This window comes from Dasypus novemcinctus, chromosome X, assembly GCF_030445035.2.
Source record: "Dasypus novemcinctus isolate mDasNov1 chromosome X, mDasNov1.1.hap2, whole genome shotgun sequence".
Classification (NCBI taxonomy): domain Eukaryota; kingdom Metazoa; phylum Chordata; class Mammalia; order Cingulata; family Dasypodidae; genus Dasypus; species Dasypus novemcinctus.
In genome coordinates this window covers 74,171,579-74,198,330 of record NC_080704.1, presented here as the reverse complement: position 1 = coordinate 74,198,330, position 26,752 = coordinate 74,171,579, and the positions used below count along the sequence as shown (strand labels likewise).

General features: G+C 40.0%; 1 protein-coding gene across 1 annotated transcript in view; it reads right to left on the bottom strand.

Annotated features, from left to right (window-relative positions):
• Positions 1-241: 241 nt before the first annotated feature.
• The window catches only part of AR (androgen receptor), a 194,250-nt gene continuing 167,739 nt past the window's right edge, over positions 242-26,752 (bottom strand). The window contains exons 4-8 of the mRNA XM_004473284.5: positions 20,489-20,776; positions 12,155-12,299; positions 8,137-8,267; positions 7,134-7,291; positions 242-6,549 (exon numbers count right to left, since the gene is read on the bottom strand). Of these exons, the coding sequence (XP_004473341.2) occupies positions 6,394-6,549; positions 7,134-7,291; positions 8,137-8,267; positions 12,155-12,299; positions 20,489-20,776 (878 nt within the window). The 3' untranslated portion in view covers positions 242-6,393. The remainder of the gene's footprint in view (positions 6,550-7,133; positions 7,292-8,136; positions 8,268-12,154; positions 12,300-20,488; positions 20,777-26,752) is intronic.

Genomic DNA, 26,752 nt, shown 5'->3' with positions numbered 1-26,752 from the left:
AATATTTTACACAATGGATGACATTTCTGAAAGCAGAGGCAGAGACAAACCCAGAATCACACATGTATTTCAACAAATAAGTTTCTGCCATTTTTAATTGTATTTAGAGCCATAAAAGATTCCAAGATTACAAAAAGAAAATGGAACACTACCTCTTGGAGCTGGTTCTGCGCCAAGTGCTGCTGTGAGAACCGAAGCCCCATTGAAAGAAGTTTCAAGCAAAATTACTTTCTTTTTAAAATTTTATATGATGCTCTCTTTCTCTTTCTTTTGTTTTATTTTTCTCTCAACATCAAAAATTAGTTCTTATCTCTGGTTACATATTCTGCTACCTCCTGCTGCAAATTAATCTCAAGGACAGTACAAGAATGTCATATTCGAGGCACTCCCTAATCAATGTTCCAGTTTAGGGAAAAGCAGAAAGGTGTCATAAAGTAGTGAGAGGACTCTCTCTCTCTTTTTTTTTTTTTTTTGGCTTGGGTCACCCTCATGTGCTTTCAGCACCCAAGTGGCTTATAAGATAGTACAGCCCTACAGGCATTTGGCTGCAGGGTTAGTTAGCACCAAGGGCTAAGGTTGTTAGAGTCTGCAGGCTGAGCCTGTCTTCTGAGCAGAGTACAGGGTCCCATACTGTGAGGCAGCAGCCAGGGAGGGCACCAGAAAAGCAGCAGTAACATTTGAGAATTTTATTTCCTTTGAGGTATGGATATACATGTGTTCCAGTCTTTGGTGGCCAATGGAGTCTGAAGCTACATGAGAGCCTTGTTAAGTAGCATATATGGTAATTGTTTCAGGCCCCAAGGTCTATCTAGTTCATTGATTCTCATTTAATTCCATAAAACGTTAAGGGACAAGTGAGGCAAGGAGTTAGCATCCCAACTATATTGAATTGGGGCTGGGAAACGATCCATGTTTATGACTTACTTATTCTGGCCAAATCAAGTGGAAATAAATCATAGCTAATTCAAAGGCTGTTTCCTCCCTAAAAATCCACCTGCTAATTTCAAATATCTATCACTCTTTTTTTGGAGGATGAAAGGGGGAGAATTCTGATTGATTTGTTACCTCATCTGTGGTGTCTGAGAAGGAAAAATGTGGATTCTTTCTGCCTTCACCTAGAAATAGTTGAGATTTGGGAGGCTCTGAGCAACAGTCCCCAGTGTTAAACTTTTAATTAATTGAAGGAGCACAACCCTACCCCTTGGCAAAGATTGACTTGCACCTACAGAGATACAACTTCTGGTACTTTGACAAGTTTTAACAGAGAAAAACACATTTTCATTTGTCAAAATCTTTATAGAACATCTCCAAAACCAGAATTAGAGCACAGACACCCAGTAGCAAGAGCACCTCAATTGCATTTGATTTAATTGTGTGAAAGATGGAGCACATGCTCCGGGATCCCAAGTGTAGGAAACTGCCCTTCTCTCAAAAGGATGGTGAAGACTGAAGAACACCATTTCTTTGCCCACCCACTCAGGTCCCATTAGGGAGTCAGATAGCCAATCATTTTGGTGGGCCTTTGGCACCAAGTCTGGGCCTTTCTTGTGATCAATTTCAGTCAGTTCCAATGAATCTCCACCATCCTTTCCACAGTCATCTGTCATGGGTTAGTAAGGTGCAATACATCATGTACTCTACCCTTTTACCCCCTATGTTTTTTGCAAGGCCTGTGTGTCAGGTCTCAATAGGGTCAGAGATCTAGTTATCTGATCAACCCATGTGTCTTGTCCATTCTGAGAGCTCTTCTAAAATGTAACTGCAGCCTCTCTCACAAGTCATGATCTCACTTACTACCTGAAACCCAAGATAAAGATGCAGAGAAAGGTAAAGCTATAGGAACACACTATACCTCTATATGTAATTCAATTTTTAAACATGGATGCAAATGCTCATATACCATATATTTCAACCCTCTGCCTTGAACTGCAGAGAATTTTCGTGCTACCAAAGCGGGCAGAAAAGATGATTTCTGCCTGTTGTCCCTCTAGTGCAAAGTCTAGTACTTTAAAAGCCCCCTTTCTTAGCAAGGGCTTCACATCTTCAGATATGCTATCATGGGTGCTAGCATAGAGAGGCCAAGTACAGCTCCTTTTCCAACCATGTAATGATGGAGTTTCAAGAAATTTCCCACCAACTATTAGAGAAAAAGAAAGCTTGTTCTGCTTATAAAATCACTTATTGAAGGGCCTATAATCCCATTTATCTTCAACTCCTCTAAACATGTCTATCGTGAGGGGATGTCTCACAAAACTCTTACTATAAGTCAGTCACCAGCAACATCCTTTAGTCTGTCTTTGGAAAGCTCAACATATAGGCACTGATGCTTGCTCCCTCCCTGTCCTTAAAACTTTTGGTATTTTAGCAGATACTAAGTCATCTTTGGTTACATAATATGATGCTTTCATCTCTTCTTTTTTGTCTTTATAAACTGTGTTCAAGATTTTCAAAGAGATCAATGGTAAGAACAGACATGCCTTAAAAAGGCAGCAGGAGTAGAAACTTCTTTTACAAGAAATTGCACATGCAAAATGGCTATTTTTTTTTATTTTAAGTTTGGGATTTAGTCCTGTGCTTTAGCATTCCTGGTTCCCTTGACCCCCTATTTGGGGCTAAAACATGAAGTCCCCTCCTTTGTCCCAGTGCTTGGACAACTGGCACAGGACAAATAGTAATCAACCCCTTTTTTTTCCAGGGCCATGTCAGGGTCATGCTGGGATAGTTACTAGGCTATCTGGACAGAGTCTCATGAAGTGTAGCACTAGTGTAGGGTTGGGAAGGGGTACAGGGACTGGCCTGGGCCTTTCACACTGTTGGATTTCAAGGGAGAGAAGGACGGGGCAAGGCCATGCCCATGCAGTGTGTAATGAAACAAACACTTAGAAGCTGCTTGAAGCTTCAATTTAGGTCATTTGTGTGGTATGAGAATCATGTAGATCGTGGATCTAGTTTCTCTTAAAGTACTAGTGGAATACATCTTGAGATATATATATATATATATATAATGGACAGAGAGAGGGCACCAGCACACTATTTCTCAACCTGGACAATTACTTCAACAACTACACAAATGACTATTTTAGTGCCAGTGAATATACATAAAAATATATGTATTACTGATTTTCTTTCTTCAAATATATATAACAATCTTTCAAAAAATTCCTTTCTCAGGGTAAGGCAATTTAAAAAAATAATGAACTCTCCAAAGAATAACTATACTGCCTGTGGCATAGAAAATCTATGAAACAAAGATTCCAACCCTCATTTCAGCTCAGAGACCAGGTCCTGGCCAGCTTCCCAATGAACAAGAGTTGAAACTGCCACATGACTGTTTTCTTTGACTACAGATTTCATGACCCTGGCAGCTATCTGTAGCCTAGCATAAATGGAGACTTTCCTCCAGTGTTCCATTTTTTTCTTCCTCACTCTCCATCTCCATCCAGCACTGCAAACTTCTTTGGAGACAGTCCCTGTTAACATGTCTTTTAAGTGATCCTCATCTTCTAGGTCAACAGGTGAGTGGTTCTGGGTGGCCAGTTCTTCATGGGTAAGCAGTGTACCAACCACATCATCTCTGCTTGTAGAGCAGAGTACATGCAAAATGAGACTTCTGTCCAGAGAACAATAATATCGCTGGAACATCAATTGTCAAAAGAAAAAAAATCCTCCCCATTTCAATTGTGAGAGGAAAAAAGCCAAGCTAAAACCTCCTTTACTTATGGAAATCCCAGTGCAGAAACAGTAGGTGTACAGCCTTGTTTAAGCTATTTTACACTGGTTTTGCCATTTGGAAATTCAGAGTAATCCAAATGTTGCTGCATTTAATTATGCTGTTGTTTCACTGATATTTTGGCTTTTGAAAAAAAAACATATATATTCATAAAGACAATAGTCACAATTGGAAAATCCATAAAGATAAAAAATTTGATAGTCAGAAATATGGAAATGAATGTCTAGTATTTATGAGAAGTATTAGAATGATATAATTGAATCCATGTACCACAAAATACGAAAATTGTTTCAAAATAGATGTAAATGTAACCTAGTTGGATTGAAAAGAGTGGTGGAGTTTTCTCTTTTAAAAACCATTAAAAATGATCCTGTTAGCTTATATAAGCCAGATGGTGTCAAAACAAAAAAAACCCGGAATTTGTCTAACCTACTCTAGTAGTGGAACCTGTCAACTTTAATTTTGTTCAGCAGTCTTGGATTGGCATATCACCTATCTTAGGTTCCCCTCTACCTTGATATTAAAGAAGCTGTTTGCAAGTTCATTTGCCTAGTAATATCCACAAAGAAATCAGGGGAGGAATCCCATGTGGATAATATCACTCAGAAACTAACTTCTCAACAAATAGAGTAAACCAACTGAAATTGGCAGCTTGATGACCGACCCTTGATTTCTTGAATTTATCAGATAAAGTTAAGAGATAAGATAAGAAAGTAGGTGGACATTTCCCATACCCTTAGGGTTTGGGGGACAAATCAACAGAACAGAGGCGTAACAAAGGGTTGTATTAAAGTATCCCAGGATCACATCCTGAGTCCATGTGTGGTAGCCCATTGGAATCACATCAAGCAGACCTTTCTAAAAGAGACCATGGTTCCATAGGAAGTCTCAATGTTTCAGCCTCCCTCTGACAGGCTGCAATAATAGTGGGGAGTCTGAAAGACTATGGCCAATGTCAGAACTCAGAATCAGCAACAGAAGGGGATGAAAAGTAAGCTCAACAGATGGAGTCCATCTGGCTTTAGACTTTGCTACTGGAGACTTTAACTCAATGTTAAGAGTCTCCTCTTGGTTCTTTCTCCCTTTTCACATGACTTTTGCAGGTGGATATGCTGGATGGTTCTAGTGCTTTTATTCTTCCCACCCTGGCAATTAAGTTTATTCTTCAACCATGGTCTGGCGGTCTAGGTAGCCCCTTTAGCTTCTCTGAAGGAGAAAGTACGCATCTCTTGGTGGGAAGTTACCATTTCTGGGGGATAAGGGCAAGAATTCCAGCTTGTCCAATCCTTGTGATGCCTTTTTCCAGTTTGTCCAAGGGCTCCTGCAATCTGACAATTTGGTAAGAAAGCTTTGAGCAAACTGGCATCTAGAGATAGATGTCAGTGCTGCTGGTCTGCTAGCCTTCTTGGTGAAGGAGGCTCTTAGCAAAGTCTGTGAACATGCCCAAATAAGTATATAAGTTTCACCACCACAGCTGAAATGGAGTCTGGTGAAGTTTAAGCCCATAAAGGGAAGGTGGGGATAGCTTGTGGGTACATGAAGTCAGGTAGAAAGTTTCAGTTGTATCTTTAAAGGTGGGAGCAAAAGTAGTGGTAGTGAGGGATCAAATCTTCATTATCCTAATCTGGAGAACAGTCAAGCCAATACTTCTTTCTCCTCTGACTCCAGCCCCAAGCTCCTCCTCCCTGGCTCACATACAGGAAAGCAGACCTGGATCCAAATAGGGCCTTCCAAGGAGTCAAATTTCTCCTCTCCTTCTCACTGGTGTGACTGTTCAGGGAAAGTGGCCAAGTTTTGGTTAAAGAGAATAGTCAGTTGAAAACTCTTAAAAACTACTGAAACTCAATTTGAGGGTAAAAGCAGAGGGGGAGAGAGGAGGGGTTTGGGGAAGGTGTTTACATGCAGGCAAGTTTTCAAACAAGAAGCACTCTTTCAGTACAATGAAGTGAACTGCAGTGGAGCAGTCTAGCACTCAGGAACCAAGGCTTTGGGCAGGTATGAGGGATTCATCGGCTCTTTGCTCTCTCCTCTCTTTGCCCCCTCCCAACTCAGCTTTGGGGTCACCTTGCCCTCTAATGGCATAAACCATTTGCAGGAAGGAAAGACTCCTAGGGAGGGAGGGGTGATGTAAAAACAGTGGCTCCCCATGGGCCTATATTTTCACCTTCTTCTAGTTGGCCTCTTTAGGGATTTCTGTTTATTCATTTGTTTTTATATTTTTAAGAGGAAAAAATCCTAACAAGGTTTATTCATTTCCTGAAACACCATAAGCTCTCTAAACTTCCCGTGGCATTAGACAAGTAAATGATTATGTGGCTGGCACAGAGCTAAGTGCTGTATACAAGCACAACTTGACACTGGGCCACATGAAGATCATCACAGATTTAAAGAAATACAACACCATTCAAAGCACAGATAGGAATTATGGTAGGAGGCAGAGTCTAAAGGTGCTATGGGAGAGTCAGATAAGGGGGAAAGTAGGAAAAAAGGAGGAAAAGGCCAAAAAGTCCAGCAAATAGAAATCAAGAACAACTTCATGACAGACTGTACATCAATAGAGGAAATTCCCCAAGGCACTGCAGAGAAGTAGTGCAGAGTCATAACAGCAAAAGACATCTGAAAAGAGAAGGGTGTAGACTGGGAAACTGGGGGCTTCCAAAACTTCATTGTGTGTGGAAATAGATGGGTTTAACCTTCCCAGAAAGTATCTTGGGCACTTGCACAGAGATGATCTCTGCCATCATTTCTGGAAAGTCCACGCTCACCATGTGGGACTTGATTAGCAGGTCAAATGTAAATTGATGCAGCTCTCGTGCAATCTGCAGGGAGAAATAAGAGAGAAAACGCAGAAAACAGGATTGACAAAGAGCTAGTTTCTGCTAGGCTCTGCCCCCACCTCTGACATCTGGTCCTTTTAGCCTTGTTTTCCCCTTCCTTGTCCTTGGTTCTCCCCTGTGAGGTAGTATGTGTATGTGTGTGTGTTTGTGTATGTGTGTGTGTGTGTGTTACATAGTCTCAAGGGACTCACAGAGGGTACCCCAAGAGTTTTCTTACACCATTGCAAGCTTTTTTTCTCACACTCAAACACAAATGACTCAAGGGAAAGGGAGAAAGCATCCAGGTCTGTTTTATCTCCTTAGAGAACACATCTTCTCCATGCCCCTTGCTTGAGTCCCAAATGGTCTGTTCCCAAATCCTCCACCCCTTTTTCACAATATCCAACTGGGACATTGTGACCTGTGTTTCTTTCTCCTCCATTGCATTTTCTTCCTGGACTACACTGAAAGCCAGAGGGTAATTGAGGCACCTCCCAAAAGGGAGTGTCAGACCCCAGAGGAACATTTTATCACTTGGTTTTATCAGGATGCTTGTCCTGACAAAGCACCCTTCATCTTTTGCTTACAGGCTGCACAGAGTCCAGGAGCTTGGTGAGCTGGTAGAAGCGCCTTGAGCAGGATGTGGGATTTTTTCTCTTGCATGCAATGATACGATCAAGTTCCTTGATGTAGTTCATTCGAAGCTCATCAAAGAATTTTTGATTTTTCAGTCCGTCCACTGGAACTGATGTGGGAAGAAGACAGAATGGGGAGGGAAGCATGCCCACGAAGGAGCATTAGACCAAGCATCAAGTTTTCTGACCACAAACTTGACCTCTACCCCCACAGGGAGGGAACCATCTACTTGGCTTCCTGTCAGTTGACATTTGTGTGCCTGGGGCCTTCAAGCTGCCAGGGAATACTTGGGGAAAAGGCTAATTGGGCTAAATCTGAAGAAATTCAAGTAAAAATAATAACAACATACCTCTCCTTTTACTAGCCTTCCCATCTACCCATTTCTTAGGATGTATGGATTTATGTTGTCCACATTTCAGGTCTGATTTAGACAAACAAAAAATTTGATTTTCGTATCAAATGTTTCCTACTTTCACCCTCAAAGAGGCTAAAACAACAATCTGCTAAGAAGAGACTAAAGAAAGTTTCCTTAGCTACCAAATAAACCCTGTCTGAGTTGCTAATGTAGCTCTCCTCTTATTGGCGGAAGAGAAGATTTCTTCCAGGAAGTAATCCCTCCTGCCCTACTGCCCTACAAGGGATGTTAGAGTGGTTCTTGCCTGTGTCTAAGACAGAAGCTTGGGAAAACATGAAGACCTGCTACAACTATCCTAAAGGGCTTTGTTCCAAAGACAGGGTGAGTGTAAGAGGGGATCTGATGGAGGTTAAACTCTAGCAAAGAAATTGTTTTCTAGCCATAATATTGGTCCTTGTCAGAAAGAGAAATACTGGGAGAGGAGAGGGATAAATGAGGGGAAATTTCCAGGGGCTGACTCCACACCTGCTAACCTTTTAATGGTAAAAACAGGACCCCTCTGAGTCCCAAATGCATTCTCTGTCCCTTCAGGCACTTACTAATGCTGAAGAGCAATAGTGCCTTCATGCACAGGAATTCCTGGGGGGTGATTTGAAGCCATCCAAACTCTTGGGAGAGGTGTCTCATTCTTACACACTGGCTGTACATCCGGGACTTGTGCATGCGGTACCTGGGAAAGAGACACAGAGTGAGAGAAGAGAAGTAAAGGGAGGGTTACAAGCCCAGAGAGCACATTTCTGATTGCTCTTCTTTCTCTAGGTTCTTCAGAAAGAGCTTGCTGTGCCTTCTGCTACTGTATTAAAGGCAAGGAACAAGGTTTTTCTATTTTCCTGCTCACCTTCCCGTTTTAGTACAAAATCCTGGCATCCTGATACCTACTCACCTCCCCAGACAAGTATATGGATTAGCACATGAAATTTCCAGGTCCTCTTGCCCCTCCTGTTTCCCAATACAGGAACAGGAAAACCTAGCAAAATGCAAACAATGGGGAATGCATAGTCTCCCCAGTTACAGTTCTAATATCCCTGCTAAAGCCAGAGCCAGAGTCAGAGTCAGATTCAGAACCTGTCTTTCAGGCAGCCCAAGTTGGAGCATTTCTATGGCATAGGTCCTAACAATCAGATCTAAACAAAGGACACCAGGATACCAGTGACCATGGGTATTCACCTGGACAATTACCTAGCCTCTTTGTTTGAATTCCATTTCTTATACTAGAAATTTAGTTATTTATGTAAGAACTTCCATGGAAGGAGATTCCACATCTCTTTTCAAAATGTGTTTCAAATCAGCCAAAAAGTGTTTTGGAATGTTCAATCTAAATGTCCCCAGTTGAAGGAGAGCCCACTCTTCTATATACTGGCTATCTGTTACTTCAACTTGAGAGCTGTAAACTTGAGCAAGCTTCTTTTATTACAGGAACTGTGAAAAGATTATCACATTATAAGTGATAAGTGGCTAAGACTTGGATAGGCTATTCAAGGGGAAGCAACCTCTCTGTTCCATGACTGGCCATGTCATAACTCTGAAAGAAGAAGAGCATCCTCCTGCTAATTGGATACTAAACCCTCCTGGTTATCAGTACTTTAGAATTCAAGCATGTGTGTGTGTTGGGCGGGGGGGGGGGGGGAATGATTTTGTAACATACAGAGAAAGGAAAGGGAATTTGACATTCACCTAAATGATGAAGAAAAAGAGCTCACAGATTGGGCCTGAAGGCTGTGGTTTGTCATTTTGATCCCCAAATCACTAGCCTGGTCTAGAAGTTGAGAAAATCTGGTATTGGCTGGATGGCTGGATGGAAGTTCACCACCCTATCTCAGGGAGATCTTGGCTAACTTGAAAGTGGATGGGGATAGATAGCTCCTAAGTTTTCAATTCAGTTTGGAGCCAAACTAGAAAGAGGAAATATTTAGATGATACCAAAGGTCAACTTCCCAAAACAGTACTGCTCCAAGCTCTTTCATCATAGAGAAATTTTTGATTAAGATTTACTGATCTTGGACCTAGCTCTTCTAGGGTATCTGTTGTACCTACAACCTTCTGTTGATGACAATACCACAAGTCTTTTTTACCATTGAACTCATGGTCTGAGCATGAAAGACTGTTGAAACATTGCAGCAACGTTGCTGCAGACACCAGGGAGAGAGAAGGTGGGAAGAAGAGAGAAAAGAAGTGGTAAGGGAGTCAAGGGAAGAAATTCAGAAGTAGGAGAGAAGAAGGAAGAGGATAAGGCAAAACTATAGGGGGAGAGCTAAAGGAAGGAAAGGGAGAGGAGAGGGGAGTGGAGAAAAGGAGAGGCAAGAGGAGAGCCAGGACAGGTAGGAATAAAGAATTGTGGATAACTTAGAAATGAGGATTGGAAAACACTGAGCACAGTGCATGACACATGGTAAATGTTCAATAAATGGCATAGAGTAAGGAATCATTAAGATCCATGAGAAGACTCAAGCTCAGAGGAATTCAGTAATTTACTGAAGGTCACAGAGCTAATGTTCAAGCCCATTACAAAAGAAAGGATTTATGATAAGGTATTGTGTTGGAGAGATTAGCATATGGATTGCCTAGCTTGGACAAATCCCTGTCTCTCTCTTTGGGCTCAGTCTCCCCATCACTACCTTAAGCAGGTTGGCAATGATTTGCAGTTTTCAGTTGAAGAAGTAATGCCTCCTCAATTGACATTAGAAATGTGTGGGGAGAGTTTAGGCTGCCACAGTGACGGGGGTCCTACTTAGTATTTACTGGGCAGGTATCAGTGACATTAAACATATTCCAATATACAGGGTCATCTTTCAAAATGAAAAATGATTCTTCCTAAAATGTCAACATCATCTCTTTTAAGAAATACTAATCTAGATGTTTCTAGGGACCTGGACAGCTCTAACATAGTGGGTTCCTACAGGAGGAAGGGAAAGGCAGGTTGTGTCAGGGACCAAGGAGCTTGGTGTGCCTAGGTCCCTGACCCTGTGAAGAACCCTGTAGCATCTTTTGATGAGGTGAATAAGACTGAGCCAGAAAGCTGAGGTAAGGTATCACATACTAATTCAGAGGCCGAAAATGAAATAATGATTTAGAAAATAACCAGTTATAACCTTGTAAAGCACCGAAGTCTCAGAGCTCTGGGGAGGGTGGTGCAGGTGCCCAGGGAGTTGATACAATCACTAAAGAGCTGCAGAGGGGTGAGTATGGGAGATCAAAGTAACAAGGAAGAGGACTTTTCAAGGCCTGCACTGGAAGATGACATTACAGAAAACTCTTTGGACGCCTGGAAACCACAGAGTAGGTCATGGCAAGAGCCCAGTGGTTATTCTTAGCCTATGGCTACCAGGGCTGGCTGGGTTGGAAAAGGGCAGCTGTGGATAAGCACTCTCCCTTGATTAGCACTGCAGTGCTGGAAGCAACCACTGTCCTGTAGATATTATTTTAAGGCTTTACTGGGTTAGAGGGCTGGAAGAGAGGAAAGGTCAATTCCTGCTCAAACCAAATTCACAGGGGTGAGAATGGAACTAAGTTATTGGTAAGATTTTTTTTTTGACAACTCATCTTTAATGCCATGCAGAGACTTTCAGCAGCAGATGAGAGAAGATTATCACTATTAGGGAAGGAGGGTATTAGAGAGGGACTTCTTTTTTATTTCATGCCTACCTTGGCCAAATATTTTACATCCATTAGCTGCCATTTATGCACCATAACAAACCACTTAAGAAAGTTCTATTATTATTAGCATATAAGGAAACTGAGGGTCAGCAAATTTAAGGATTTTGCCTAAGGAATACAAGTAGGATATAGTAGAGTTGAGATTTTAGTCCAGTAAAGTTTGATTCAAAAATCTGCACCCTTGGACAAATTTATACCTAGAACTGGAAGCAAGGAAGGTATTAATTAAATCTGATTTTAAGACAAAAGCAGTGGCTGGATCAAGATCACTTATCCCCACAAGCTACCACCTTGTGGCAGTAGAAGAGCTTGGGGTTACACAGACATACATTTGAATCCTGTCTCCAAAGTGCGATAGCAGTGTGACCTTGGATGAGTCACTTTATTTTGCGGAGCTTTTCCTTATCCACAGAAAGGGGATTATAGATGTTACGCCACCAGATTGTCATGAGACCTCAGTGAGGTAATTTACAAAGTATCTAGCACAGTCCTAGCACAAAATAATTGCTGAACAAATGGAGGCTGTAGTAGCAAAAGAACCAAAGGTTCTTCAACCCACAGCCAGAGTCTTTCTGCCCCTTTCCTGTCTTGCTCAGAGTGAAAGAAGAAGAACTTTACATGGGTTTCTGAGACAAGGCACAAAAGAGGTCAGAACCATAGCCAAAATACCAGAGTTGGGCCTTGGCTGGGAAAGGTTTGGCTCCATCACCACTCTCCTTTACATCCAACAAGTTGGCCTTCCAGGCAGGAAATGCAACCTCAAGCTGGTCTGGTTGGTTAAGGCCTTCATTGCCTTACCTGAAGATCAAACCATCGCCCCATCATCCCCATCACGATCACCATCATCACCATCTATTCTGGCCAGAATGCATTTATGTGGGGTCTAGGTCCAGGAGCACTTACTCATTAAAAACCAGATCAGGTGCAAAGTAGAGCATCCGGGAGTTGACATTGGTGAAGGACCGCCAGCCCATGGCGAACACCATGAGCCCCATCCAGGAGTACTGAATGACTGCCATCTGGTCGTCCACGTGCAAGTTGCGGAATCCTGGAGAGGAATGGACAGAGGCACTGGTCAGCTTGGGAACAGATAGGCTGAGCTAATTTTGGGCTTTTCTGTTCTCCATTCAGCAAATTCAACAAATCCCTTGTTTCAAGCCAGTTTCTACTACTCCACTGACATTATCATACACACAAGGACCTTTATGAACTGCTTCTCTAGACTAATCTCTTGCCACTTGTCTTCTCATAATTTAAGTTCTAGCCATTTTGAACAATTTGCAGTTTGATGAACGCATCATGCTTTCTCATGCCTCTATATCTCTGCACAGGCAGTTATTTTTGCCTGGAATACACCCCCAGACCCTGTCCCAGGCTTTTCACCTCATAAGCACCTACTCATCTTTCAAGTCTTCACACAAATGCTACTTCTTCTGTGTAGCCCTTTCCAACTTATCCAAGAAGAAGACTTAATGATTCTTCTGTTACCTTTTCACTGTACCTGGTATTTCCCCACCCAATTACAGCATCCATTACACAGTACTGGGATTTATCTATGTGCTTGACTATCTCACCCAGAAGGTATGGGGCTTCTTAAAGGCAGAGACCATTTCTTTGTATTCATTTGTGCATAAAAATGTCCCAGGTATTTGAGTAGGCACACAAGAAATATTAATTAAATGGATGAACCAAAGAACTTTTATTTTTTCATTATATAAAATAGGAATTAGATAATCTCCAAATTCCATCCCTTTAGCTCACAGAAAAGAGGCTTCCAGATGCTACATCTGCATTATGGCAGAGGTGGAACAGATATGGCCATGTTCTCCTTGGGAGTTTTCAACAGTTAGATGCCTGAAGCTATAAAGGTATTACCTCAGAGCTCTTCCTCAACTAGCAACCCATCTTTCTTCTTCCCAAGAGATCTAATATCTGAAATTTTGTCTTTCAACATCTCATTAGGAATACTTCCTTGAATCTGAATAATGTTTCTCTCTTTCTCATTGATGATCTCATTTGACCCTCACGATAAAACCAGAGAGAAAACAATACAACATTTATTTAACCAACAAGGAACCTGAAGGGCAAATAAATTAAATGATTGACCAAGGTCATATAGTTTCTATGTGGCATAGCTGATACTAGAACCCAGGTCCTCTGATTCTCTTTTCCTGTGTTTTTTCCACTCCACTGCTGAAGGTTACAGCTTAAGAACTACTAAGGTCACTAACTTTTCTGGGTCATAGGATCAGGACTGAAATCCATGTTATTCAGACACATTGTTCTGCATGATTGGTCCCTGCCTACCCACTCAACCCCATTTCCCTTTCTTTTAAAGTCTCAAGCCTCATGGACATCAAGAGCTCCAGAGTCTATCATTACTGTGGCCTCATTACATCCCATAGTACCACACTTGGCAGGCAATATTAGCTCCCACAACTGTACCACATCCCTTCAGCTGTAGTGATATGCTGACGAACTGACCATAGCCTCAGACCCCAGAGTATTTCCTGCTTGAAACACTTCCGTAGCACAAAATTCCTCAGACTGACTGACCCTTGCCAGTTAGAAACAAGAAGCAGAGGCCAAGTGTGTATATATAAAGATCTCTTGAGGAGAGATTCAGTAGCTTGAACCCTGAACCTCTGGGCTGGGAGGCAGTGGGGAGGAAATCAAGTCTTTGTTCATGGGCCTTGATCTTCTAGAGAAGTATGTTATTGTGAGGGTGCATGGGAATAAGAGGATTAAATTGTACAGGTATTGGTAGTTGGCTGCAATACGAATAATGTAACATAATATTTTACCTTTGTGAAAGCTGATTAGCACTGAAGCCTAATTAATGCATACACATCAGCAACACAGATAGCTGATTTTGCTATATGCTTAATCTGATTATAGTACCTAACTCTGTTTTCTAATGTTCTGACTTTGCAGTAGCCTGCTAAGGTAGCATGGCTATCTAGGTGTGACTTGAGGAAACAGTAGTCACAGCCCATAGATTTCCTCAGGTACACACTTGTTCAGCTTGCATTTGTTACTGCATTTGGCTGTTCTAGAGAAATAGAAAGGAATTATTCTCAGCTTGTGAAACAAACCAAACAGTTTAGGGAGCTGAGGAAGTTTCGTTGCAACTCTGTTTTCTCACTAGAATAAAATCTACATCATTTTTAGCAATCTACAGTGGAAGTCTATAATTTCGTGTCCAGTCTAGGAGAATAGACCCAAAGAAAGCCTGGTTTGGTAACCTTTACAGAGTGAACTTGTCAGACATTGTCTTCAAAGAAGATGATTCAATCTTGGGGCCCATGTATGAGCCTTTAAATAAGGCTGTTTGTATTTGAATTTGAGCTTAGTGAGGGCTGTGGCTTAGCACTCAAGTCTTATAATAATAAGCCAACACTTATAGAGCACCTACTATGTTTGAGCTACTGTACTAGGTGCTCTTTATATTTAATTTCTATTGTTGAAAACAATTTGCAAGGCAGAAATTGTTCTAGCATCTTTACAGGTGAGGAAGAGAAGCACAGAAAAAGCATATAATTTCCTTGAAGGTACTAGTGTATAGCTAGGATTCCATACCAGATACATCTGATTCCAAATATATTGTTATGTACACAATCTACTCACTCACACTTGATTAATAGTTATCATTTATTAATGTGCCAGGTACAATACTAAGCAATTTCCATATATCATAGCCATCATAGAAGATTTACAACGAAATTTATCTGACCAGTACTTAGCACAGTTGACTTGCACAGAAGCAGAACTAAATCTGCTGACTGAATATATGAATTGAACTAGTAGTTGATTATCGATAACATAAAATATGCTTTTTATGAAGGTAGTAATGGGCTTTCAAAGTGAAGCTATTCTTTCAGGTCAAAGTCAGAGATCTATTTCTCAGGAAAGCTATAACAGTGAACTGGTATTGGCTTGCAGACTCTACATTCTAAGGGGTGGACTGAGGAGCCTCAGTCATACAGATTCTGCCCTATATCACTGTCATAATGATTTGCACTAGATCATTTTCAAGATTACTGAATAAGAAATAAGAGGGTCTGAGTCCAATTTTTGGTTCCAGTTGGCAAGTGATCAAATGGGGGAAATTCGGCCAACATTTCTGACTTTGGAATGCAAAATGGAAATAACAGTAGTTATGTTTCATCAGATTGTTGTGTAAATTATGTGGCATGATATATATGAAAAGGTTCTATAACTTATAAAGTGGAACAAGTTAGGTGTTTCGGAAGTGTTAAGAAAGTTTAAACTGAAGCTCTGTTACAAACATGACATCAAAACATGCAGCTGAGGGCTTCTAGATGAACAAGATGCTGGCATAAGAAGCTCCAGGGTACTGCCCCCACTAAAATCTTTGAAAAACTAGCAAAACTTGGCAAAGCCATCTTACTCAGAATTCTGGAAAACAGTTAAAGGGCTGCAGCTACAGGACGAGTGTCAAAACAAGAAAAAAACAACCTTAAAATATCAGAAGAGAAGCTTATGGTACCTGGTGTTAGTCTGCACTCTTATTGTGAGTTCCTCACTCTGTTCTGAAGAGAGGAAAGTAACTCCTATATGCATACTCTGGTGCCTGAATGTCAGTGTCAATCTATTATGTGACAGGATGAAAGACCGAAACAGGGAAACCAGTCTCAGACTCTCCCCCAGAAGTTGCCTTGCAGGCGGGAACAGATTGCAGAGAGCTAAAGCAGTATAAGAAACAAATTAAGCATATAAACATATAAAGCAACCTGGAGCAAAGGATTACTAGCTTTAAGTCATGTTACAGAGTACCCTGGAGGGGAAGAAAGTCTATATCAGAAGGAGTAGAGGTGTCACTCAAATTTCTGTAAATGGGGAAATTCCTAAGTGCACCAGCAAGAAAAATTCGGGACAAGATGCAAGCTCAGAGAAGAGGGACAGTACTCCACACTTAAATTTAGCCTTGGGCTGATCTTCTTTGAAGGAAGTCTGAATTCTAAAATGCTCAATTTCCAAAACTGTAAAAGGTGTTTTGTTTTTTTTTTCAGTTTGATTTGTTTTTGTTAATTTCTGGAAATAAAGGAACCTGTCATATCACCAGTTAGATATAAAATTAAGGCATGGAAAGCTCAGGGACTAAATCACCAGTTAAAATACTAAAATACTAATATGTAAAGTGTGCAACAAAAAATTACAATACAACTAAAAAGGTAGAAAATGACAGCCCCTACAAAAGAACAAGATAAAACTTCAGAAACCATCAGTGAAGAACATCAGACTTTGGATATAACAGACAAAAACTTTATAAAAGTGTTCCTCAATATACTCAAGTATACTCAAGTAGATAGAGGAAAACATAGAGAAAGAACTAAAGGATATCAGGAAAACAATGAATGAACAATTGGAGAATCTCATAAAGAGATCGAAAATTTAAAATGGAACCAAACAGAAATACTGGAGTTGAAGACAACAATAACTGAAATAAAGAATTCCTATGAGGGTTTCAACAGCAGATTGGAGCTGGAAGAAGAAAGAATTAATATACTTGAAGATAAAACAATTAAAATTATTCAGGCTAAGGAGCAGAAGGGACAAGAATTTTTAAAAAATGACTAGAGCCTAAAAGACCTATGAGACACAATCAGACAAACCGATATATGCATTATGGGAGTCCCAGAATGTGAAGAAAGAAAAAAGGGGCAGAAATAATATTCAAAGAAATAATGGCAGAAAACACCCCAAATTTAATGAAACACAAGTGTATGCATATTCAAGAAGCCTAACCAACTACAAACAGGATAAACTTGAAGAGACACATGCTTAGGCACAGTAGTCATGCTGTCAAATACTAAGGAAAAGAAAAGAGCTCTGATAGCTGCATGAGTAAAGTAATGTATTATGTACAAGGGAATCTTAATAATATTAAGAGCTGGTTATTCATCAGAAACCATGGAGGCAAGAAGGCAGTGGCATGAGACAGTCTTTCAAATATCAGGGAGAGATTAAGACATTGCAAGATAAACAAAATCTGAGGTAACTCAGCACCTCTAGATCTGCCCTACTAACACTGCTAAAAGAAAGTCTTCACGCTGAAATGAAAGCACACTAGATAGTGGATCATAGTGGCACAAAGAAATAAAGACCTCCAGTAAAGTTAAACATATGCGTAATTATAAATGCCAGTGCTATTATATAATTCTTTGGTATATAACTCCACTTTTTTTCCCCTTACAATTCCTAAAATGTGAAAACAGAAAAAGTAGTAATAAATGTATGGCTTTGGATATGTATCATATAACAATATAATTTTTAACAAGTGCAACAGAAAGGCAGGGAGAGAAGGAGGGATACAGGAACAGTATATATTTATGCTATTAAAGTTAAATTGGTATCAAATCAAACGTAATTTTTATAGATTTAGGATTTTAAATTAAAAACCATGGTAACCCCAAAGAAAATACCTGAAAAATATATAGAAGCAAGGAAATTAAAAGGGACTTCAAACCTTACCATTCTGTGATGTATAACAAGATTCAATACTTAGTATTTCACTGTTGAATTTCAGTGTGATTAAAAAATCCTTGCCGTTCTTCAGATTTATATAATTGTTCATTTTACTTAAAAATAAATTCTTGTGTTAAAAAAGGGGACTTCAAATGATACAATACAAAACATTTAATATATATGAATATAGGCATTTATGGAAGAATTGGGAGACAAAAAAAGTATAATACTTAGAATCGCCAAATTAACAAAACAGCAGAAGAAAGCCCTGCATTATCTGTAGTTACTTTTAATGCAAATGGACTAAATTCTCCAGTCAAGACAGATATTGGCATAATGCATAAAAAAGTCTGACCCAATTTTATGCTGTTCACAAGATACTCACCTTAAATTCAAAGACACAAAGAGGTAGAAAGTGAAAGGATGAAACAAAAATGCCATGAAAATAGTAATGGAAAGAGAGCTGGAGTAGCTATACTAACATCAGATAAAATAGACTTTAAATCGAACACTATTATATGGGACAAAATTGTCACTATATATTGGTAAAGGGGTCGGGTCAATTCAATAAGAAGGCATAACAATTATAAATATATATACACTTAATGGCAGAGCTGCAAAATATATAAAGCAAGTACTAGCATATAGGAAGGGAAAAATAGGTCTACATTCATAGTGGAAAACTTCACTATATCACTTCAAATAATGGATAGAAAATCTAGACAGATAATTACTAAAGTAATTACTAAAGATTTGACAATACCATAAACCATCTAGAACTAACAGACCTATATATGTGTGTGTGTATATAGGTCTGCTAGATATCTATCTATCTATCTATCTATCTATCTATCTATCTATATATATATATGTATATATATATATATAGAGAGAGAGAGAGAGAGAGAGAGAGAATATTTCACTAAACAGCAGCAGAATACACACTTTTTCTAGATCACTTGGATGAGTCTCCAGTATAGGGCATATATTAGGTCACAAAAAGTCTCAATAAATTAACAAATATTGAAATATAATATGGATCTTCTTCAAACACAATGGAATGAAGCTAGAAATCACTAACAGAGGGAGAAACAGAAAATCCACAAATATGTGGAAATTAACGCCCTCTTAATAAAAAAAATGTCCAGTCAAATAAGAAATCACAAGGGAATATGGATAACAGGGGAGATTTTAGCTTTTATATATGTTAGTTGAATAAAAATCAAATTTAAAAAATCATTGACCGTACATCACAAATTGGGACTCCTAATGTGAACTATGGACTAGACCTTGTTGGTTGGAAAGACAAAAGAGGGACTTCATGGGCAACATGCAAAGATTTGTCAATGGCAGCAAGTCTACCATATGACCCAAGTGGCCTTGTATGAGGCCTGGCCCCTCACTGTAAAGCCTATGGCTAAAGAACTGTAGGGGCACTAAATAAACTACAGGATAAAGTAGAATGAAAATGGGTTCAGAGTCAGGAAGGGACCTGGTTTCAAGTTCCGGCCCTGCTACTGTCTGGCTATGTAAATGTAGGCCAGTCAATTCACTTTTTAGATCTTCAGTGTCTTCATCTATAAAATAGAAGAGAGAACCCTTACTTTATAGGATTCTTATGAGGATCAAATCAGTTAATACATATGAAACAGCTTTGTCCAGTATTGACACCTGCGTGGCAGCTGTGTGGCCAGAGCCTAACAACCGCGCCTCCTCGTCACTATACCAGGGATGCCCCATCTTACACTTACAGAATCTTAGGGCTCCAGGGAACACAGTTTGAAAAGAAATGCAGCTTATGATCTTTAAGAGTTCTCCTAAACTTGAAATTATATGATTCAAATGTTCTTTTAAAATATCAGCAACCAAGCCTCCTATTGTGGGGCAGATTAACCTGCCTTCTAAGAACAGCTGCCATTCAGGTGGCAATACTGAATAAAAACAGCATGTGAATCTCTGAAAAGGATCTCTCATGCTTCTTCAAGTACTAACATTTTAATCATCAGAGCTGTTCATGGACCAGGTGACCTAAGGAGAGGGAGTTTCCCTTACCAGTGGAATCCAAGCAGAAGTTAGAAAACACTTGAGTAATTCCTTCACTGCCATGTGACCATTCTTCATTCAATGATTCCTAAGGTTTTCAAAGAACACCGTTGTTCCTTGATGAAAAATTTGAAACTATCAATTTTGTCCAAATCACATTTCACATATTATACAGACAGAGAAACTGAGACCCAGAAGGGATATGATTAGGGATCACACAAGTTACCAGCAAAGCCCAAGAACCACATATTCTGACTCCCAACCCCATGTTCTTTACACCATACCTTACTACGGTAACACTGAAGACAGAATGACAGTGAAGCTCAAGACTATCTTTGGGTTGTTTGTATGTGCACATTGTACAAAAGCATCATAAGGCATATGTGGATTTATCTATGCCATTAATGTTTATGAGGAAAGATAAGCATTATATGACTATGCCTGTGGGTGGAACATGGAAACATGATAGTTCTGTGTATATGCACGGCATATTGTACACTCTATAATGTGGCCCTTCTTGTTGATGTCTGAGTTTCTGTTGCCATACTTCTCCAGCAGGGATTTTACCAATCTCTGCCCCACAGGTTTGTGGTGAGAACTGCATGATTTAATGGCAAGAAAGCACCAGGCAGAGTGCCTCGCCTGTAGCACCATTCACTAAATATGATCTCCTTTATTTCATGCCCCCAATCTCCTATTTCTTACCAGGCAATGCCTTGGCCCACTTGACGACATGTACAAGCTGCCTTTCACCCAGTTCATTGAGGCTAGAGAGCAGGGCTGCAAAGGAGTCGGGCTGGTTGTTGTCATGTCCAGCACACACCACGCCTGGCTCAATGGCTTCCAGGACATTCAGAAAGATGGGCTGACACTCGTAGCCTTCGATGTGTGACACTGTCAGCTTCTGAGTTGGCTCCTCAGTGGGGCTGGTGGCACTGGAAGCCTCCCCTTCTTCTTGTAGTTTCAGGTTACCAAGTTTCTTCAGCTTCCGGGCTATTGGGAAGGAAGGGAAATCTGGACTTATTTTCAGCACCAAAAATACAGCAAAGCTACCCTGTGAAAAAAACTTCCTGAGCTAAGAAAGTAAGATTATATTCATTCTCCCCTAATCACAGACTCTAAATTCTTTAAGGGCAGGTGCTTAGTTTAAACACTGATTGAATGAATGATTCATCATCCCAAATCTCTAATTCCAAACTTTCATATCTTGCTTTTCCAATCCCTGTGACAGATTGGCCTAGCACATCCTTGAATTGGGTTCTAACTTAACTCAGCCTCCAGTATTCATACCTGGGACTTTCAATTAATTAATATACTATTAGTATTCATTCAACAGGCATCCATTGTTAGGCTTTGTTTCTGGGTGATTGAAAAAACACAGGAACTGCTCTAGTCTGGTAGAGAAGAAATAAGTGTCCACAAACAATCTGAGAAAATGTCACACTAATAAATGCTACAACTAAGTATCAAAAACGAGGAAAACAATTATTTTCTCTGCATAGATGGAGTCAGAAAATGCTTGATATAGAAGATGCAGTTGACTTAGACCTTGAAGAATGATGAAGATTTCACCAGGTAGAGAGGGATGGAAAGGGAATAAATAAAATCACTGAGGAGTGTTTGGGGGAACAGCCAGAGACCAGTGTTGTTGAAGTGTATAATGCATGTGTAAGGAGAATGGCTACTTATGAGGTTGGAAACAAAGATGGGGCTTTATTATAAAACAGTATGCATATCATATTAAGAAGTTTGGGTTTCATTTTATATGTGATAGGAAAATACAGGTTATTTTAAATCAAGGGAGTGATGTATTTGTGTCTCTGTCTAACATATTTCTAAGAAAAGAGACTAGAAAGGCAGATCTATTGAAGAAGAATTAGATTTGTTATTTGGGTTCCCAGGGGTAACATAAGGTACAATGACTTGCATTTTAGTTGTGTGTGCACACAAGCAGATATGCAGTTTTTGAGAGTTAAAGCTCTCTGAAGATGGAAAATTTGCCAGACACTCATCTCACTGGAGAAGATCAAGTAGATATAAGTGTATCATGGTTAATAACTTGAGCATTGTGTAGGAGTGGATTTAAACAAAGTGGAGGAGTGGATTTAAACAAAGTGGCTCAGACCACCAAATTCTAACACCCCATTGAGGCTCAATGAAAGGGAATTTTCTAGTATTGCATTTCCCACTGAACACTGTAACAGTTTCTGATATTTTAAGATTTTACACCCATAGTTGAACATGTATTATTACACACATATGATTTTCTTCTTCAGCAAATGGGAGAAGGGAAGGAGAAGGGATGAATCCCCCGATAGCATCAAGGAAATGACAGAATGTGTCTGAATCTGAAATCATTCTGTAAAATAGAAACCATGCTCGAAGCCAGCCATTAGAAAGGATGATAAAATTAGCACCGTTAAGAGCGGTGGGTGGGGTGGGGAGTGGGGTATATGGGAACCTCTTACATTTTTTTAATGTAACATTTTGTGTGATCTATATATCTTTAAAAAAAGATGTACTTACCAAATCCAATGGATGTGTCATGATGATGGGAACGAGTGTTGTTGGGGGGGGGAGAGGGGGGGTGGGGGGGTGGGGTTGAATGGGACCTCACATATATATTTTTAATGTAATATTATTACAAAGTCAATAAAAAATAAAATAAAAAAAAAAAAAGACAATAACAATTTTTGCTAAAAAAAAAATCAATAACCCAAAACTCAAACCCTATAAACCATCCTTCTCTCATACTCAAACATAATTTAGAGGTCCTTGGATCTCCAGATGCTTATTTTGTGCTATTTTCCTTAGCATTTATATTGACAGAAATATAAAAAATTGAAAAGGACATAATCCTCCTAGCATAGGCAATTGCACCAGGGCGGACCATAAACAACTTTATTGCTAATCTCTTTAAAATAATAATAAATCAAGAAGGTATAAAACAAAAGGAGAAGTTGATTGCTCAATTTAAATGGATAAATACAACAAAACCTGCTGCTCATCTGTTTCTGGCTCCTGCAGTTAAGTGATACTTATCTGTAACTGACTTTCAGTTCTAATTAGAAAAATAAGTTTTGCAACACAAACTCTGGTCATGGTGCAACTCAGGAATCAGTGCAAGAGTGGATCACATGTTTGGATCAAGAACTACGATAGGGAAGGGCGAAATGGTGGAGGGGAGGTTGAAAGAGGAGCATGTAGAAAAACTCAAGGGAAAATAACAAGGGAAACTGGAAAACTAATCCAGAGTGCAAGAATGACCTTGTCAAATAATCATTTCTATAGGGCTTGGGAGTAGCCAGTAATAAGGAGATATGCACATCCACTGCCAATACCCATTTCCCACCAAGGGCACAGATGAAAAGATTTGGTCTGGGCCAAGCCAGTCTTCTCCCTAACCTAAAGTCCTGGTTCCCACAATATCTTGTCTTCTGTTGTATCCACTGCTGACATGGATCCTTGTAGGCAGCTCCACAGACTAGCAGTGCCTTCTGGGTCTGCTCTCCTGGTACAGTTTTATAGGAAGACCCCCTCCCTCAACACTGGTATTTTCTGGTTCTTTAGTTCAGGAGATTCAGGGGTTGTCAAGAGTTGTCAGACTCTCCTGGGAAAAGATGGGGATGAAATTAGCTTTATACCTGAAGTAAGCAAGAGAAGTAAGGGTAATTAATATTTGGTCATGGCCTTCTTTGTACCTCAGTTCACAATCACATTGCATTGCCTAATTCTGCAATGATCTCAGAATGTTAGGGATATTTCTTGTACTTGTTTTATAAATAAGTAATCTGAGATAACACAGCTATCAAGTATTCAATCCAATAATCTAAACCCAGATCAGCTGCCTACAAAGTCCATGCTCCTTTTACTATATAGTTCTACATCTCCAGGGAGTCTGACTGCTTTTAATGTTCTAAGAGCAGATTTTAGGAGTGGGTCTGGGGTTATTTCTTCCCTGACTCACATTTTCATCCTTGACCCCAAACTCTAGTAACCATAACCAGATCCAGAAGGTGTAGAGTATGAAATTATTCCAGGTATCTGCCCAAACTAGAAACAAATCTTGGGCACTATGGTAACTCAAAGTTTCATAGCATGACAGAATAGCAAAGGTTTTTAGAAACCATCTTACCCAGCAATCACAGATTAAAATATCTTCAGGGCCTATAGAGATAATACTCTGTGTGTGTGTGTGTGTGTGTGTGTGTGTGTGTGTGTGTGTGTGTAGGAGAATGGTGGAAACTCTGGTCAGGTGGAGTGCATGTCTTCTTGCCACAAGCACATAAACACTTTGAAAGCATTCATATATTATTTTTTAAATTTCCTGAAACTCAACTGTATTTCACAGTTCAACTCAGTGCTAAGCTACCGTTTTGAGACTTCAGACTTTAGTCTAACCCTTTCAAGCCATAGGTGAGGAATCTGAGTCTCAGAGATGGTGAGGTTGCCTAGCAAATTAATGGTAAAGTCAAGACTAGAAACAGGGTTTTAAATTCCTAATCTAGAATTCATTATGTCATAGTGGTTTTCTTTTTACTAACCGAATTCCCTTCTATCTCAGTGCCTACCTCTCTGAGCCCCTTTTAGACCGTCCCTGCCCAATTCATTAGCCACTAGAAACATATGGTTACTTCAATTTAAATTTAAATTTAAATGAAAGAAAATTTAAAATTAAGTTCCTCAGTCTCACTAGTTACGTTTCATGTACTCAATAGGCACATGTGGTTAGTAGCTACCATATTGAACAGCACAGATGAAAACATTCTCTTCATTGCATTAAGTAGTTCTGAATAGTATTGTGAATCTAGGCTGTTATCTGGGGTAGACGTCCCATTTGCCAGCCATTACTCATGCTTTGATAAAGAAAAAAAGAATTCAAATGAATTCTATACAGATGAATCCAAGGACTTTTTCAAAAGATATAGGGACACACAACACAATTGGTGGTGGTGTGATCAGTGAGGTATGTTTTAAAACCTGAACTCACCCACCACTGACTCAGTTCTCAGTGGGTGATAACTTGTAGATGTGGACCTAAACAAATTCATTATAAGCAAGATCAATGTGTGCTGAGACTGTAGGAGAGAATCCATTAAGATGAAATTATTTACTTTCTCTGCGTAGTTCCAATGAGAAATTTAGCTAGTATTTTCACATTTTCCTCTTCAAGACCTATACAGCATTTGCTTGAGAAAGAGAAGCCATATATCTACTTGTCTCCAGGATCTGGGTAATGTGCAGTCCCTGCTGCCACAGTAGCCCAAACTGCACCAGGTGTTCTGTCCTCTCTACCTAAAGAGGTAACTGTACTGAACGTAATTGAAATCGGATTCCATTCATTCTGCCAGGGGATCCTCTGTTCTCTCTCAGCAGGAGAAGCCAGCATGTTGCTAGACGACTTGGAACGCTGGACAATGAGGCTTGCTAGTCTCAGCTGTTACTCAATGCCCAAGACCTTGTTTTCCTCCATGAAGGCCACCCCACCCCCTCCCAGTTCCTGCACCTGAGCCCCAGAATTAGATCTACCTCTGCCATATGAGGCTTGCTATCCACTGTATTAAAGTAGAGAACCATTGGCTTAATTGAGTTGTGAAGCCAGGAGGAAGGGGGCAGTAAAGGCAGGTAATTTTAATGGTGTGTGAGTTGCTCTGCATCTCTTTACTGTCTCTCAGATTTAGATCAGAGCAGTGACAAGAGAGGGCTATTGACAAAGCACTTCTCTGTTGCTACCTGCTCTTTGGAGAATTAGACACTCTTCAGGGGGTTCAGATTAGTGCACATGGGTTGACATGCTACCTAGATCCTGCTGCTCGAATATTATGGGGAGCTCACTTTTCAGACCTGTCGCATTAAGCTTGTCTGGTGGCTGTCTCTATTGCACCAGAAAAATAATTTTCAAATTAGGTTTCATGGTGGATCCTTAAGGAGGGGCATGTGTGATTCGTCTGTAGTTTCTCTAACCTCTGTGAAACTTAGAAACTGTTCTAGCCTCAGTCTTTGCCCCCCACACCCTAAGATATAAGGCAGCAGAAAGACAAAACGAGGTGAAATTTCCATGAGCTAACAAACTTTGAATTCCTCTACCTAAGGCCAAGAACATTTCTTTTCCCCATTTCTCACCATGGAATTGGCAATGTATAGGAATCACCTTCTGCAGTAGGCAGAATTCTAAGAGGACCTCCAAGATTTCCAGCCCCTGTGTTACACACACCTTCTCCCACTTAGTCAAACATTAATCTAGGGGCTTCTGTGACAGAGTTGTGCTGATGTAATTAAGGTCTCAATTCAGTGGAATTTAAGATAGGGCAATAATCCTCAGTTGTCCTGACCTAATCAGTTGGTCCCTTAAAGGGACTGGGATCTTCCTGGAAAGAGATTTGAAACATGAAGGGAATTCAACTTGAGAAAGATTCTCTGTTTCTGGCTTTGAAGATGGCAGGAAACATGCGGCAAGGAATGAGGACAGTTTCTCAGTATTGAGAGTGGCCCCTGACTGACAACCAGAAAGTAAATGGGAACCTTAGTCGTACAACCACAGTGAAATAAATCTTGTCACAATCATGTGAACTTGGAAGAGGAGCCTCAGCTCCAAATTAGAAAAAAAAAATCTGGACAATGCCTTGATTTCAGTCTTGTGATATCTTGAGCTGAGAATCCCAGCAAACTATGCCCAGACTTCTAACCTACAGAACTGTGAGCTAATAAATGGGTATTGTTTTAAACTGCTAAGTTCGTAATAATTTGTTATGCAGCAAGAGAAAACTAATATATCTTCTTAACAGAAGCGAGATATAGGGGAAAGGAACAGGTTTTGGAGTCAGACAAATTTGGGTTGACATCCCAGCTCCATCAATTACTAGCCTAATAACTGAGGCGTTTTGCTAAGCCTCTCCGAGAGTCAGTTTCCTCATGTGTAAAATGGGGATGCTGCTACCAATTTCTTAAGACACTTAGGCGTAAATATCT